This window comes from Dipteris shenzhenensis, chromosome 31 (assembly GCF_047967505.1).
Source record: "Dipteris shenzhenensis isolate YYH24624 ecotype China chromosome 31, Dip_SZ_1.0, whole genome shotgun sequence".
NCBI lineage: Eukaryota > Viridiplantae > Streptophyta > Polypodiopsida > Gleicheniales > Dipteridaceae > Dipteris > Dipteris shenzhenensis.
The window spans coordinates 43,959,571-43,975,486 of record NC_141626.1 but is presented as its reverse complement, the minus strand read 5'-3'; the positions used below and the strand labels follow the sequence as shown (position 1 = coordinate 43,975,486).

The following is a 15,916-nucleotide window of genomic DNA, read 5'->3' as shown; positions in this document are numbered from 1 at the left end:
TCTTACACAAACATATGACAGAAATATATTCATTCTGATGACAAGAAAAGTAGACATTGTAATCTACTGAAATTAACCTTGTGAACAATAAACAAGTTGAACAAAGTTCAAGTGGCCTGCCTTGGAGATCCAAAATGAAAAAGAAGATGAATGGGATGTGTAGCAAGGAAAAGAGGGCGCGAGGAGTGAATGACTAAGCAGAACTAAAAAGGATGCTGCTAACTAAAAGTAGACAGGAAGTTATCCAAAATTCGAAAAAATACACCAAATCCCAATTTTTCGTTTCTTCACTACGACCACAGCAGGCCAAAAAGCAAGAGTCACAGATCTCAACTGTACTGACCATAGACACTGATTTGTAGCACAACTAGATATCAACTTTCAAAGAAATTTTAAAATCTCAAACGATAATTCATGCATGGAGCTTTCACCGACTTATATGCTGAATCCTGTGGTGTCTGCACACAAACACAAAAGAAGTTAAGAAGACGTCTTGAGGAACGAGCAATCTTCTCCCAACCCAATATCCCAATGATAAGGCCATCATCTTTCTGCAAAGCTCTAACTTAAAAATTTACCAGTGCCAGAACGCATAGAAGCCAGCTGACGACAGTCTTCATTGACCTTTTCTCAAAACTTCTTTCTAGCCAAATAAAATAGTTATTAGCGTGCATGCTCCACACTCTCACTTGAGGCAAGCCCAAAAGGGGTCCTATATAATCAACCTCCTCACCTAAATTTTAGATGTTTTCAAAATGGGATGCAATTAAATGGGGATACATTATCATTCAAGAATCAAAAGTGGTCGTTAGCACTACAGATATCTGCGGCTTATCAGGCAATCTTTTCAATGGAAATAACACTGGCCTTGCAGGATATGGTTGATAAATAATAAACTGAAATGACCAGAAAAAAACACATGATAATAATTTTTAATTATTCTGAGCAGGCTTGTTGTGTAGCTCTTCAGTACCAGGCACCCGAACATTTGCTAAACTTGCAGCCATGGCCGCAAGCAATTGAAGAAACATCTTGGCCTACAGGTATACTATTAGGAGCATCTTCCTGCAATGGCTTTGATGGCAGCCAATAGCGTTGGGTCTCGGTCATGTGATGTGTTTTCAGTAGCTTTTGTGGACCTTGTAATCCTTTCTGCATCTTCTGGAGTAAGCCACTGTCCAAAAATGCTGCCAGAATCAGAGGCTCCTACTGCACATTCGGCAGGGAAATTCCCTCTCACAACAAAGATGCTCCAACCTGCACTTTGAAGGGAGCCAAGGTAGGCAGACAGATAAAAATTGGACAGGTGTTCAGGTGCAGGGTAAAGACTGTTGAAATTGAACCACTGGCCCCCCACTTTCCGAATGGTAAACCAGTGGTCCTGCAAGTGACATATGAAGGCATTCTCCTGCTGAGGGTCTACCTTTGCCTCCTGAGCGTCACGTGCCTCAAGAGATATCACTTTTAGATCCCAAACATCAAGGGCCTTTTCCAAAACCTGCCAACACATGCTGATGTATGAATAACAACCCCACTATAACCAGAAGGCATTGCAAGAAGAATCTTTCTTTCGATGGATGTACCTGAATACTAAAATTCCCGTCCAAAGCAACATTGGAAGAGTCTTCACCCATCATTTGTAAATAATCGGACGTGGGCATCCCACTTCCCATCACCATCTGCAACTCTCGCCGGTCAAGGTCAGCTGCCATGGCGGCAAGATCAACTTCCGAAAAGAAGGGACCTTGGAGCACGGTGTTTTACACAGTGAACACCACATAATTTTGACTCTTGCACTTCGTGGTAAAGCATAACGGCGGGAGCGGCCATCAACCTGCAAACCCCATGATCTATGATCAGCAAACTCACTCAATCCTCAGCCACTGTGGGCAATTCTACAAAGACGAAAAGCCATTGAGGCGCTTTCTAAATCAATGAACCTACGTCATGTAGCCTGTAGGAGAATGAGAACGGTACCAGCGTTATCGTGACAAATAGTACAACGCTCTTGTATTGATCCAATACCCTCGAGACTGAGAGATAGAGGGATGCTCAGATTTTGGCGAGACAAATGAATACCTGATGAGTGTGCAGGACGTTTGATGGGAGAGACAGCAGAGCAGATACGAAATGTGGATGAATGTATAAAAGAGGAGGGAGCGCCTGGCCGTTAGGGTTGCAAAGCAAGCAAAGATCAATCTTAGGATGCCGTGCGTGCCTGCGTGGGCTTGTGTGCGTGTGTAAGCGAGAGAGAGAGAGAGAGAGAGAGAGAGAGAGAGAGTGAGTGACAGAGACAGAGAGAGAGAGAGAGAAGAGAAAGAGAGAAGGGGGGGGCGGGGGGTTGTTTTACGCAAAAAAAAGAGAGGGTGTGTGTGGGGGGGAGAGAGAGAGAGAGAGTGTGTGTGTGTGTGTGTGTGTGTGTGAGATTTCACCCAAAAAAAAGTGTGTGAGAGAGAGATTTTCACTAGAGAGAGAGAGAGGTTGGGCACATATCTTTGTTCCCATTGCATTGAAGCTCACCAGAGTCCAGGATTGAAATCCGATAGGTGAGAGAAGCATTCCTCTGGGATATCCCCTCCTACCGAACCTTGCCTGTCTGTGCAATCCAATTGCATTTGATTGCTTTCCGGTAGGCATCCGATTGCCTTCCCTGCATGTGCATGTGCCCATAGAGAGAGAGAGAGAGAGAGAGAGAGAGAGAGACTTACATTGGTTTCAGACGCATCCGGCAGATGCACTCAATATCCACATCCGAGCGTCCATTGCTTTCGCATGCATCCAGACGGACAAGCCAGGGAAAACATGACAAGTCCACCATTTGTCTCAGATGTCTGCACAACAGGCGGCATCATACCCACGTATGAAGCTATAAGCAAATAGAATTTTGCTTACTGTAGAAGAATACTTGCACACTCTTGTCGCATCCGAATGGGTGTGAAACGCACATCACATGCACTTGTGTGTGAAGAAGATGAGGAGGAGGAGGAGGAGAAATAGCTAGCATTGAGAGAGAGAGAGAGAGTAGGTGATTATGATGATTTTTATGAAGGACGGATACAACCTATCGGACCATAACAAAAGCCAATACAACCTATCGGACCATAACAAAAGCCAATTCAACCTATTATGATGATTGTTATGAAGGACGGATACAACCTACAAAAGCCAATACATCTATTATAAGTCATATGACAAATTACATATGGTGGCAAACATGCTCCATCCAAGAAATGATGCCTTGTCTCCATAACCTTTGTGGTGTACGAACTAGCAATGCTCAAATGCCTTGAGATGAAAGAGCATAGAGAGAGAGAGAGAGAGAGAGAGAGAGAGTATGTTTATGTGCACCCGCATTTGTGTCAACCTCATGCACATGCACGCATGTGCAATGAGAGGATATCACAACGAAATGTCTTTCCATCCATCCTGAGCGTAACCACACATATGGCATGTTGCACCACTAGACTTCCTTTTTGCACTGCCCCTCCAAGGGTAGGACTTAGTTACAATACAACTTTTCTTAAAGAGAAATTCGGCGGCTTGTGTGGAGGGCTTTTTAGGAGAATTTTCAAGCGAAATCAGTGGCTGTCAACAGCTGCACTCGTTTCGGCATCCCTTCTCTATCACACTCGCTCTTCATTGATTTCAACAGCAGCACTCGTTTTGCACTCGCAGCTCTACCACCCTCGCTTTGCGCTTTCTGTAGTCTCACCCTTTGGGCAACTGTGAATCACAATTCACCTTGTTTCGATGAGGAAAGGAAAATGGATTAGAATCATAAAGCAGATGTAGTGTTGCATCCTGTCTCAAATCCATTTCAAAGGTAGCCACCATTGAACTTGCCTCAAACTTGACTACTTGTTTGTAGACATGTTTGGAATTGTAGTGTAGCAAAAGCATGCATTGAGTGAAGGTTTAAAACCCCACCTATAAGCATAGGTTAAAGATAGTCACCAATTCAATCACTCTTTAAGGTGAGCTATGTCACTCACGTTGGGATTATCTGTAAATTCATGAGGAACACAACATACATTGCCAGTGCAATTCCCTTATCTCTTTACAATTTACCACATGGTGCCACCCATTTTCTCTCAAGCCCTTCATGCCACAATCCCACAACACAAGAAAGTTTCCATTCTCAACCAACGATGCCCTTCCTAATCTTGGACTTTTTTGCCATCATCTCCATCACCTTATTCATCATTGGCAAGTTCAGACCTCTACTACTAGTCCTTGGTGTCAAAGGAGCTAGAATTGTGTAGCTTGAGTCAGAGGTGAGGTGGAGAGAGGGATTCTTTGAGCAATCAAAGCAACAGCCATCAGATCGAGAAGATTGAGGGTGTTTGGAACCTGGCCTCTCCGCGCTTATAACTTGGTGCACATTGCATTGGCTTGATGCTTAAGGCTATCCACCACCTTCTACATCTCTTTCTCCTCTTTATCATGATCCTAATTATTGAAGTGGAACTTTCATTTTTGTGAGCTGGTTTTTGGTGATGTCATAGTTCTACTGGTGGATCGTGACCTTCTCCTTCACCAACCGATGCTCCTTTGGCCATGTCCGCCAACAATATGAGGGTGTCCATCTGGGTCAGCTCCTCAACAAGGTATGCTTTCCCCTTGAGTTGTACTAAGGGCATCTCTCACTCCAACGGCTTCAGGTGATGCTCCAATTCCATAGTTTGGTTGTTTTTAGGAAATGTGCTACCCATGGTAGCTACCTCCATGATCACGTCCTACTGTGTGGTCGGACCAGTGAGTTGTTCTAGGGGGGGCCATTTTTGCAATCCCTGCATCATTGTTTGAGTCTAGCTGGTCATTTTAGAGTACCAATTGGATCTTGTAGCATGGTCCAAAGATCAGGCACAACTGCTCTGGGTGGTACTGCCACAACCTTGAGCTCATTATGCATGATCCCTATCAGCTCTATGAGCCATTGTGTGTCCATCTCGATGTATTTCTTAGAGAGGTTGGCATAAGCTATAACTTGGGCCTTGGGTAATTGCACTCGGCTTCGAGATCACCGTCTAGTTCTTTAGCCCATCAAGCATGCAAATGTACTCCATGCTTGTGGCTACCTATGCCAGTTAAGGGGCCATGACATTAGGGTTCTTGGTCAAGTACTTGAGTTGTTCTCATTGCCCCTCTCAGCCTCCTTCATTGTGCTTTTTCGGCCCCCATAAGATTAGGTGCATCTAGGAGTTGAACCACCATGGCATTGGATGGTGGCACTATTGCACAATTGGCAAGGGAGTACACTACTAGAGGCAAATGTACCTCTGCTTTTGAGTTTTTCCGCTTCGGGGATTCCGATGTCTCAAGAAAGGTTTTTGCTTTAAAAATTTGGCAAGCTTGTTGGATATGTTGGGCATGGATGGAGGCATAGACACAACAGGTAGGGTAGGCATAGGCATTGAGCTTGGAAGAGCAACACTACTAGAACAAAAAGGAGGCATTGATTAAACTCCCTTTGTCAACAGTGCCTTGGGAGGCTTGTTGCAAGATGTCCTCCATGCTCAAAACACATGGTTGAGTCACAAGATAGGGGAAGAGGAGCAAAAGAATATGCCAAAGTAGGAACAAGTGTGGGGCTTGCTGATCCTGCCAATTTCATTGCTTAACCTCTAAAGAAAGAGGTGGGAATATGCCAGCTTCTTTCCACAATCTGTCTGGACCAACCACCGGGTTGTGGTTGCTTAGCAAGAACTCCTTGTCATATTTTTGACTCGAATAGCTCCTCATTTCTATTTTCTTACACAAAAGAGATCTCCATTTTGCCATCTAGGGGCAACTACGATCGTTGGTTAAGCAACTCCACCACTTAAAAGGACGTGGCACCCGCAATTTGACATTGTTGCCATTAATACAATGTTGTCTAATTGCAGATGCACTAGGAATCAAGATAGTGCTCCATGGGAGGGACACTACCATCAATAGCCGCGAAGTCATGAGCCACTCCTACACTTCAGCCGAAGAGATATTAAAGGAGATGAGGATCCCGTAGACCACTATGACATTGTTTAGATAGACACACCTTCTTGGAAAATGACCTTTCACGCAAGTAGAGAGGGAGAAGGGTGGAGAGGGAACACAAGTGTTGGGAGAGGGGCTAGGTAGGGGTGAGGAGTGTGGGGAAGAAGGTTGGAGGAAGGTGAGGTCACCGAAGGTGAGGAAGGAGTAGAGGTTTTAGGTTTTTTCGTGATGGAATTGTGAGAGGCGACAATGCGGGTTTCGGCATTTTAGCGCTACAGCGTTGGTATATATATCGATGCTGCATTGTTTCCAAATAGTCAGTATATACCGACTCTGTGTATCCCTGAAAGTCGGTATATACCGATGAATAGAGCATAATACGTATTTTTGGATCTTGAGTGGATTGCAATCATTTTGTGTTGTGATTTTGGAGGTGTGCAGATGGAAGGGACGATTACTGGAAGCTCGACATATGATGCGCCAATGCTCGGGAGAACGGAGTGGCTTACCGAGAGGTTGTATTGTCCTTGCACTCATTGCAAGCGAGAAGTACAACATCAATGCTGTATTGTCATGCACCACTTGCAGATGTATGGGGAGGAGACCACACCAATACCGACCGTTGGTGGTGGTGATGGATCATCGGTAAGTCAATGCTATTTGAGTTCGTGATTAATATTGCATGCGTACTTTACACAAGACCTTGAGACTGGATCTTGTATTTACATGAAACCTTAATATAGAATGAGGAGGGTGGCGAGGGGGCGTGTATACCTTTACACTTTGAGTAGGAGGGTAGTCTTTCGGATGTGCCAGATGATGACGAGGGTATGGTGGACATGATGGATTCTATTTTTAGGGGCAACTACATCACAAGTACATGTGATGTCGAGTCTCAGGGCCGTGGTACGAGAGTTGCAATCAACACAGTTGTGTGAGGATGCTGGGATGTCAAAACTATGGGCTTATCTCTCAATCTTGAATCTACAAGCAAAGTATGGGTGGTCCGATACAAGTGTATCGACCTTAATGAGGTTAGCGCATAACTTATCTCAATTTGGATCTTGATTGTTTTGAGAATTATCATAGTTTCTCATTATTGGAAGCATATGTATGTTTGAATTTCAATAGGTTGCTCTAGAAGATGTTGCTTGCACCAAACACCATGCCCGCATCAAGAGATGAAGCGAAGAAGATGCTAACAACGGTGGGTATGGATTATGATACCATCCATGATTGTCATAATGATTGTATTCTCTTTCGTCGTGAGCATGGAGATTTGGTTAGTTGTCCGAAGTGTGGGGAACAAGGATATAGAGATGACTTGCAGGGTGAGCAGATCCCAGTAGAGGTCTTGAGACACTTTCCCATCATTGTTAGATACAGCACATGCTCCGATGCAAGTCCATAGTGGAGTTGATGACTTGGCATGCTACACATCGGTCCACTAATGACACAATTGAGGATTCCTATAGATTGTGCTGCTTGGAAGCACATAGACAATCAGTGGCTGGACTTTGTGAGGGAGCCACACAAACTTATATCTTGGGCTCGCCATGGACGGCGTGAACCCTTTCAGGTTACTCTCGACATCTGGTTGACATGGCCTATAGTCTTAGTGAAATTATAATATCCCACCATGGCTAACAATAAATAAGGGACACCTGATGCTTGCACCACTTGTGCCAAGGAAGTACAAGGCCAAAAATACGGACGTGTACATGGCACCTTTGATAGAGGAGTTACAGATCTTATGGAGAGGCATGCAGGTCTTTGATATTTCCAGAGCTCCTAGACATGCCAATGACATTTTGGTCAGGGAATCTTGGTGTGGACCATGCATGACTACCCAGGATATGGAGAGTGCGGAGGTACATGGTTATGTCTTTACAAGCAGGGAAAGAGCAAGGCACGTAGAAAAGGGATAAGCAAAGCGCGTAGCAAAATTGACAAGGTAAGCTTTAGGAGTGCAAGAGCAAAGGTAAGGGAGCCGTAAGTAGTCGTAGTAAAGTGTGAGGAGGGCAAGAGCAGGAGGCAGTAAGAGTAAGAGCACAAGGGTGCAAGTTGCAATCAAGGGTTACTAGGAGGTCCTCGCGGCATGAAAATGGAGTGGCCGTAGTTGATCTCAGTCAAGCATGCATGACTATTATTCTTGGTAATTGTAGCTGCACAATCTGCAATAAAGCGTGCCTCAGAATAATCTTGGATACCCATTAATGAAGGGTCTATCATCACTAGCCAAAGTGCATCCAGACGTTGCCGAGGTGACACCTGAGAGTCCTATTTCAGCATCATGGGCATCAGGCCAAAAGAGGATTTGAGGTGATAGCCACTTACGGTTTTCTTAAACTTTCTCCTTGCAACATGCCCAATAAACACATGCCATCATAATATATTTTCAAAATCCATTAAGGGTCCAAACATCCACATACAACATAACTCACAATCTTATCCTGATCCAATGAGAGTGAGCTCAAGTTTTCATTTTTGCACAGGTGCCCATTGTAGTCTATGTGATGGTGTATGGAGTTAGCACTTCCAAACTCATCGATTTCTTTGCTCCAAATTGGTAGGACCTACCATTCAGCTCAAAAGACTTTGCAAATCATTTGAGGGTTGTAAATGACATAACATCCACATTTTCACCAAGCGGTATGATATTTAACATGGGGACATTAGTTTTTGCCATAAAGATCCCTTTTCCCACCATATCATTAGGGCCTTAGTTGTTTAGCTTGGTGTGACAAATCTAAGTAGTGAGTGGAAGTGTACAAGTACACCGCTCCCTCCGCGCACACACACACACACACACACACACATGCATGCATGCACGCATGTACTCACATGCACACTCAAACACACATTTGTCACTTATTGGGCTTCTAATCTTGTGACAATTAAATAACCTCCCTCTAAGTTATTTCATGAAGGAATAATTTATTCCCCTCCCTCCCTCCCTCCCTCCCTCCCTCCCTCCCTCCCTCCCTCTCTCTCTCTCTCTCTCTCTCTCTCTCTCTCTCTCTCTCTCTCTCTCTCTCTCTCTCTCTCTCTCTCTCTCACACACACACACACACACACACACCTGCACGCATGCACATGCACACACAAATGCATGCATTCACCACTCCCCCCCACACAAACACATGCATATGTGAGCACACACCTTTTCAAATCCATTTTAAAATAAAATCTTCTACTCTCTTGGAGTTAAGAGTTGATTCATACCTATTTGTTTTTGTAGGGAAAAAATATTTTTTGCTTTTTGTTTTATAGACATCTTCCTTCAAGTAATGCTGATGGATCAGTTCTTTTTTCTTTTTTCCTAGTTAAATTGATTCTACTCACACGTGCATAGTCTCCAATAAATTTTTAAGAGACACAAAGCCGGTATGGAAATTCATTTTTTCAAATGAATTCATTTAATGAGAACTTCAAATTACCTCTTGTAGTTTTTTTTTTGGGGTGAGACGTTCTGTAGATGTGCATCTTCTTGGTAGTGTGAGTATAAGAGACTAAACTTGGCATAGTCTAGAGAAATACAAGAATTGTTTTTGTAGCAACTAATAGATAGTAGACTATTGGCATTATCCATGCACGAACCCATTCCTCCCACTGCCATAAATAATGCACAGCTTAGGTAGGAACACCTTATTGTCTTTATCACATTTAAGCTTCTTGTTGGATAGCTTTGTTGTTATGCCATAGGATTATCCTTCTCGATGCTAAATCATGGATATAGCTAGAGATACCATCAATCTTGAGGCCACTACCCTTCCTATGTCAGAGTCTTCAACATCATTTTATCCCAGTAGGACATTTCCAAGTGACAAATTATCTAATTGCTACCTCCTATCTTGGTACTATGTATACACAATCATAATTATGATAGTCACATTTTGCATGGCAATGATGGATCGCTTAGCAGCACTTCTCATAGATCATGATATTTTGGCTATTACTACATCTATACATATATTAAGGAGGGCGGAGGGCACAAGGAGCTAACACGTGGCAACTTTGCCAACGTGGCCACTATATGGAGGCTCGGGAAGAGAGGAGGGAGGTCGGGAAGAGGCATGAGGAGGTTTGGGATGAGGAGGTAACGTGGTGCATGGCAGAGGGCTCAAATGGAGGAAGAGGTAACACATGTGACAGGTGGTGCGAGTTTAATGGCGAGTTGCGAGAGATTTATGACAGCGGAAAGAGGAAAGGACTCAGGAGTCAAGAACAATAGGAAGCTGCCACCATGCCACATTGAATGAGGGCCGTCGCGGGATAGTAGAGAGAGAGAGAAGGGTTAGTAGAAAGAGAGAGCCCAAGGAGAGGATGCGTGGTGCAGCGGCGAGACGTTGCAGTGAGAGAGAGGCAGGCAATCGGAGGGGTACAAAGAACACATAGCCAATCACCGACATCATCACGCTACCAGACCTAGCAGAACGTGAATGATGTGCCAAAAAACCACACAATAGCAGGGCAAACTCCACTTGGGGGGGGGAGAGAGAGAGAGAGAGAGTAAAAATATAATAAACAGAGAGAGAGGCAGGTAATCGGGAGGAGTACAAAGAACACATAGCCAATCACCAAGATGTCGGTAGGCTATCAGACCTGCACACGTGGCAGAACGTGAATGATGTGGGGGAAAAACCACACAATAGCGGGGTAAACTCCACTTGGGAAAGAGAGAGAGAGAGAGAGAGAGAGAGAGAGAGAGAGAGAGAGAGAGAGAGAGAGAGGGGAGGGAGGGAGGGAGGAGGGAGGGAGGGAGGAAGGGAGGGAGGGAGAGAGAGAGAGAGAGAGAGAGAGAGAGAGAGAGAGAGAGAGAGAGAGTCGAAAATAGAGAGATTGGAGAGAGTGAGTGAGAGAGAGAAAGAGAGAGAGAGAGAGAGAGAGAGAGAGAGAGAGAGAGAGAGTAGAGAGATTGGAGAAGTGAGAGAGAGAGAGAGAGAGAGAGAGAGAGAGAGAGAGAGAGAGAGTGTCTATGTGTGTGTGGGTTAGTAGAGAGAGAGGAGAGTGTGATAGAGAGAGAGAGAGATTCTATGTGTGTGTCAGCCTGTAGACAGAGAGGAGAGAGTGATAGAGAGAGAGAGACATATATAAATATTATATATATTTTATAGTAGATTCTATTATTAAATTGTGTGTTTCTGTGTCTGTGTCTGTGTGGGGGGGGGGTGCGCACACGCAAGAGAGAGAGAGAGAGAGAGAGAGCGAGAGTAAATATAGAGATTTTATAGTTATTATTAAATAATTTTTAAAATAATAAACTATATACACACACACATATACAGATAGGTATATAGATATCTTACTACTACTTGAAGGGAGAGTTGCCATACAGAAATTCATGCTATCGCCAAACAAGGCCTCCATGTGTTTGCCGTTAGGAATGGAGAGATATGCCATATGGCAACATGTTGATCCTTTGAAGTTGGCACACCCGCGGACTTGCTCAGCAAATCGACAGTGGCAAAGAACAACTAGGCTGCAACACATGGCCAAATACGCAGAGTTGTAGACTAAAGGCATGGGTTTCAGGAGCGTCACAGAAGTAGTAAGCAGGATGCAACACCATGAATCCCAGACTCCAAAGAATAGTCTCCAAAAATGATGTGGCAACAGAAGGGGTGGATAGAGGGTGGATTTAAAATTACGGTAGGGGGATCTCGATGGCACCACGCAGAGAAAGGTCCAAACCTTGAGACCCAGCAGAACGGGTTGCCAACCCATCATAGACGGGTCATGTTATATATATATATGTGTGTGTGTGTGTGTGTATGTATGTATATATATGTATATATGTATATATATATATATAAAGAGAGAGAGAGAATAAAGAGGAGAGACAGAGAGAGACAGAGAGGAAAGAGAGAGAGAGAGACAGAGAGAGAATATTTAGTATATAATATAATATAAGATTATATCTTATATTATATTATATAAAATATAATAACAATATATATATATATATATATATATATATAGAGAGGAGAGAGAGAGAGAGAGAGGGGGGGGGGGGAGGCAGGTAGGAGAGAGAGAGCAATTGAGAGAGGGAGGAGGGAGGGAGGGGCGGGGGAGAGAGAGAGAGGGGGGGGGAGAGAGAGAGAGAGAGATGTGGGGGGGGGGCAAGAGAGAAGAGAGAGAAAGAGGGAAAAGAGGGGAAAGAGAGAGAGATAGATAGATAGTTAGATAGAGATAGATAGATAGATAGATAGATAGATAGATAGAGAGAGAGAGAGAGAGAGAGAGAGAGAGAGAGAGAGAGAGAGAGAGAGGGGTGGGGGGGGGGCAAGAGAGAAGAGAGAAAAAGAGGGGTAAATAGGGGAGGGAGAGGGAGAGAGAGAGAGAGAGAGAGAGATTCATCGAAGAGGTGTTTGCATATGATGCCTTTCCTCAAGAAAAAGTAAAATCATCAACTAAACCACACCCACACCCTATGAATAGAGATTAGAGTTGACAAAGTTGAATTGTTTTATTTTATTTTCTCCCAAATGCCTTGCAACATGATCTACAAATACAAATTACAAATAAAGCTCATCGTGCCCCAATTTCATGTGAATGGAGAAGTGATTCACTTCATTGACACATCAGATTGCAAGATTTATGTAGCTGAAAAATTCAAGGAATTTCCCGACCCAATACATGATGGGTTGTGGTAGATTATAAATCTTTCCCTTAACTTTTTTTGAATTGTGTAGAGGATTTGCAGTATGTTGTGTGGCTACATCGGCAATAATGCATTTCTGATTGCATCCTATAGGGTGAAGAATGTTTGTTGCTTCACATCTCTTCTCCTTCACATTCTTTACATTCTCCCTTCCTTCAAATTTAAGATCCTCCAAAAGGTTCACAAGGGCTGCGTCCATGTGTGGGAATCCTCAATGAATGAGCAAATCCATCTCCCATCTTACACAATTTATAGTTATGCAAAGTATGCATACAAGCAAAAGATCATACCAGTGGTAATACAGGGAAGTTTTCTACAATTGATATATTTGGAAGTTGAACTGAGGCATAGTAGTCATTCAAGCCACCCTTTGGTAGTGGCATTGCAACCAACCACGTGCTTTCGGTAGAGTCTTGATATTTTTTCTACATGTGTAGCCTTTGGAGGTCATGCTGAGGAGCATTCACAAGAATCGGAGGTCTAGACAACTCCCATTAGGCATCTATCTACCATCTTGGTCTATCTTAATGTGTCTTCTTGGTCTAGCATGATCATGGGTTGTACCAAGCAAGACAAGGATGTGTTGGATTTGTATGCTTGGATGTCATGGTAGGCATCCAACAGTATAGCCTTGCATGATGGAAGAAGGGAAGCAAGTTCAAAGGAAGTTTAGGAAACAACTCTAAAGTTTTAAAGATTGGATTTGAGTTTGATTTCTCTATGAGAATCACTTTGGTGGATATGTACACAAAATGTGGGAGCATTGCTTGTGCTTACATGGAGTACAATGATCTTGGGGTATGTCAAACAAGAAGAAAGCGAGTAAGCCTTTGGTTTTTATGTGCGAATAGCTTTGGCTTTTATGTGCGAATGAAGGAGCAAGGTCTGTTACCAAGTAGCCTTACCTTTGTTGCCATCTTGAAAGCATGTGGCAACACGAGTTTGGATACCATTATCAAATTAGCAAGGTTGCTTTCAATATCCCATGTTGAGACCCAACAGAGAGAGTCTCTAGCCCGTTGTAGACAGGTCAAGTTACTCGTGTATATTATAGAAGTAGCTATGGGTATCTCATGCTTTGATTCAAATCTTTGCATTCCACACTTTGAGATAGCTGGCAAAATGGAAACACGGCATTGTGATACCTCGAACTCTCTAGCAACATGGCAATAGTTGGCAAGTCTCACGACATTTAAACAATTGTAATAAACCTCTAAGAGCAACATAATGAGACCACTAGCTATCCATTGGTTGCATATCCTTTCATCCATGACTCTCTCTCTCTCTCTCTAACACACACACACACACACGCCCGCGCACGTGCATGCATGCACGCATGCATGTACATATTCATTTTTTGAACGATTTCTCATAACTTCAAGGATTACAATCTTTTAGTTTGATTATGACTCTTTGGTGTCAACCCACTCTCACATGGCATTTGTAGAAGGTTGTATCTAAATGTATCTTTAGGGGGGTCTTCTTAATAATAGACATGATAGCATAATGCGTTGTTTTTTGTCAATAGAAGATATGAGGTTGTTTTTTCTATAGCATACTCTATTGTTGTCATAGTCTTTGTTTTTGTGTGGGTCTTCATAGTCCTTGTACTAGTGTCACATACATACATACATTTTATAGCCACACACACACACACGTGTGCGTGCGTGTGTACAAACAAGAAGTGGAATTGTCAACTTTGCTAAAAAGAGCAATTTTCCTTTATCCAATGTATGTACTATGTGATTTTAGGGATTAACATGTGGAATACAATAGGTTGCTCTTTGTTCTTTGTGAATAAATTACGCGAGGTTGATTAAGTGTTCCTTAGCTACTGTGTATATAACAATTGTGCAAAGCCTACAACCAAAGAACACAATGAAATCTTGTTTCTCAACATAGCTACTTGCCTGGATCTAGTTTTTGTTTGTGTTGTCTCATAACATGTTATTCTTATGTATAATATTTCTTCTAAATACCTTTTGGTATCATGCAATATTAGTATTGTGTCTCTTGCAATGGCTAGCTTCTAATGGTATGGAATAGCATAAAACATAGATTACTAAGTATCAAACTTATCTGATGAATACAATGGGTTTCTACCTTCAAAGCCTTCTAGCATCAATATATGTTGGCGCCTTGGATTGACATAAAATTAATGCCTTGATTAAATATTGGTTAGCGTATACTAACAAATTTATCAGTTGCTTGATTATTATGTATTGAGGTTATTGTCTCTTGTAGAAGGTCTACACATTATTACTATAAAGAGATCTTGTCACATCAAGATCTCATTGTGATATAACCTTTGGGGTCTCCAAAGACATTCCTTATTCTAGAGATTTTGTTTTTGGAATGCACATTGAATTACCCTTGACATATGGTCCTCTCTTAAGATTTGAAGGCTTGATAGAAGAAGAAAGAGTTCAAAATGATGCTATTCAAGCCTTGCTTTTCTTAACCCACAAAAGATGGATTTGAAATGAGGGGGAACAACCTTCATTCTTACAATGTTAATCACCTAAACGAGATATGTTGTCCGATCAAAGAGCTATACAATGTATGGGACTCATGAACCTTATCTCAAGTAGTACTCTAGCTAGCAAGAAGCATAAATAAAAGTAATGTACCAAAAATGTCGATCTTTATCCTACAAGAATTACCACAAATTTATGTACAAACATCACGATCTCTTTCCAATAGCCTAGTTGCTTAAAAGGCAATGTCATTTTGTGAAGCATAGATAGCCCTTAAAGGAACACATCGTAAGAACAATCAAACCAAATGCATCATGGAGATGAGCTCCCATGACCATATATGCTCCATGATTGTATATGGACTCTCTATCAATTTTTATCACCATACTAGCACCCTTCAAATATGTAAAACTCTAGCCCTTTCTTTATAAGGTGTAGCATGTTGTATCCTCCATAATACAATGCCTCAACTGTCCATGTGTGATTAAGAAAAGTTTGCACTTTGGCACAAAATTACCTATCAAATCCAAAGGAACCTTGCTTCCAACAAGGTGGAGAGTTGTGCATTCCTCAAACCTTAGTCATCTTTCATACACTTTATACTCTTAAGACACTAGCAATTTCTCGTGTACTCAATGCTCTTAAACCAATAGCAAGTAGATTCTTGTGGAACGGCTAGCACTAGTACCAATGCACATGTTTTTCAAACCATTTGTCGAATGTTTGCATTTACTTTTCCTTAAAGCACGTGAATCTTTGCTTTTGCAAATGTCAATTCCAATTGAGCTCCCAAGATGGTAAA

At 42.5% G+C, this 15,916-nt stretch overlaps 1 protein-coding gene across 1 annotated transcript; it reads right to left on the bottom strand.

The window, feature by feature from the left end:
• Positions 1–744: 744 nt before the first annotated feature.
• On the bottom strand, positions 745–1,831 carry LOC147881497 (Josephin family protein). Its single transcript, XM_087369852.1, is given in 5 exon segments — positions 745–1,013; positions 1,015–1,072; positions 1,074–1,498; positions 1,584–1,760; positions 1,762–1,831. Coding segments are annotated over 5 exon segments (810 nt in total). The 5' UTR covers position 1,831; the 3' UTR covers positions 745–932.
• Between the last annotated feature and the right edge of the window lie 14,085 nt (positions 1,832–15,916).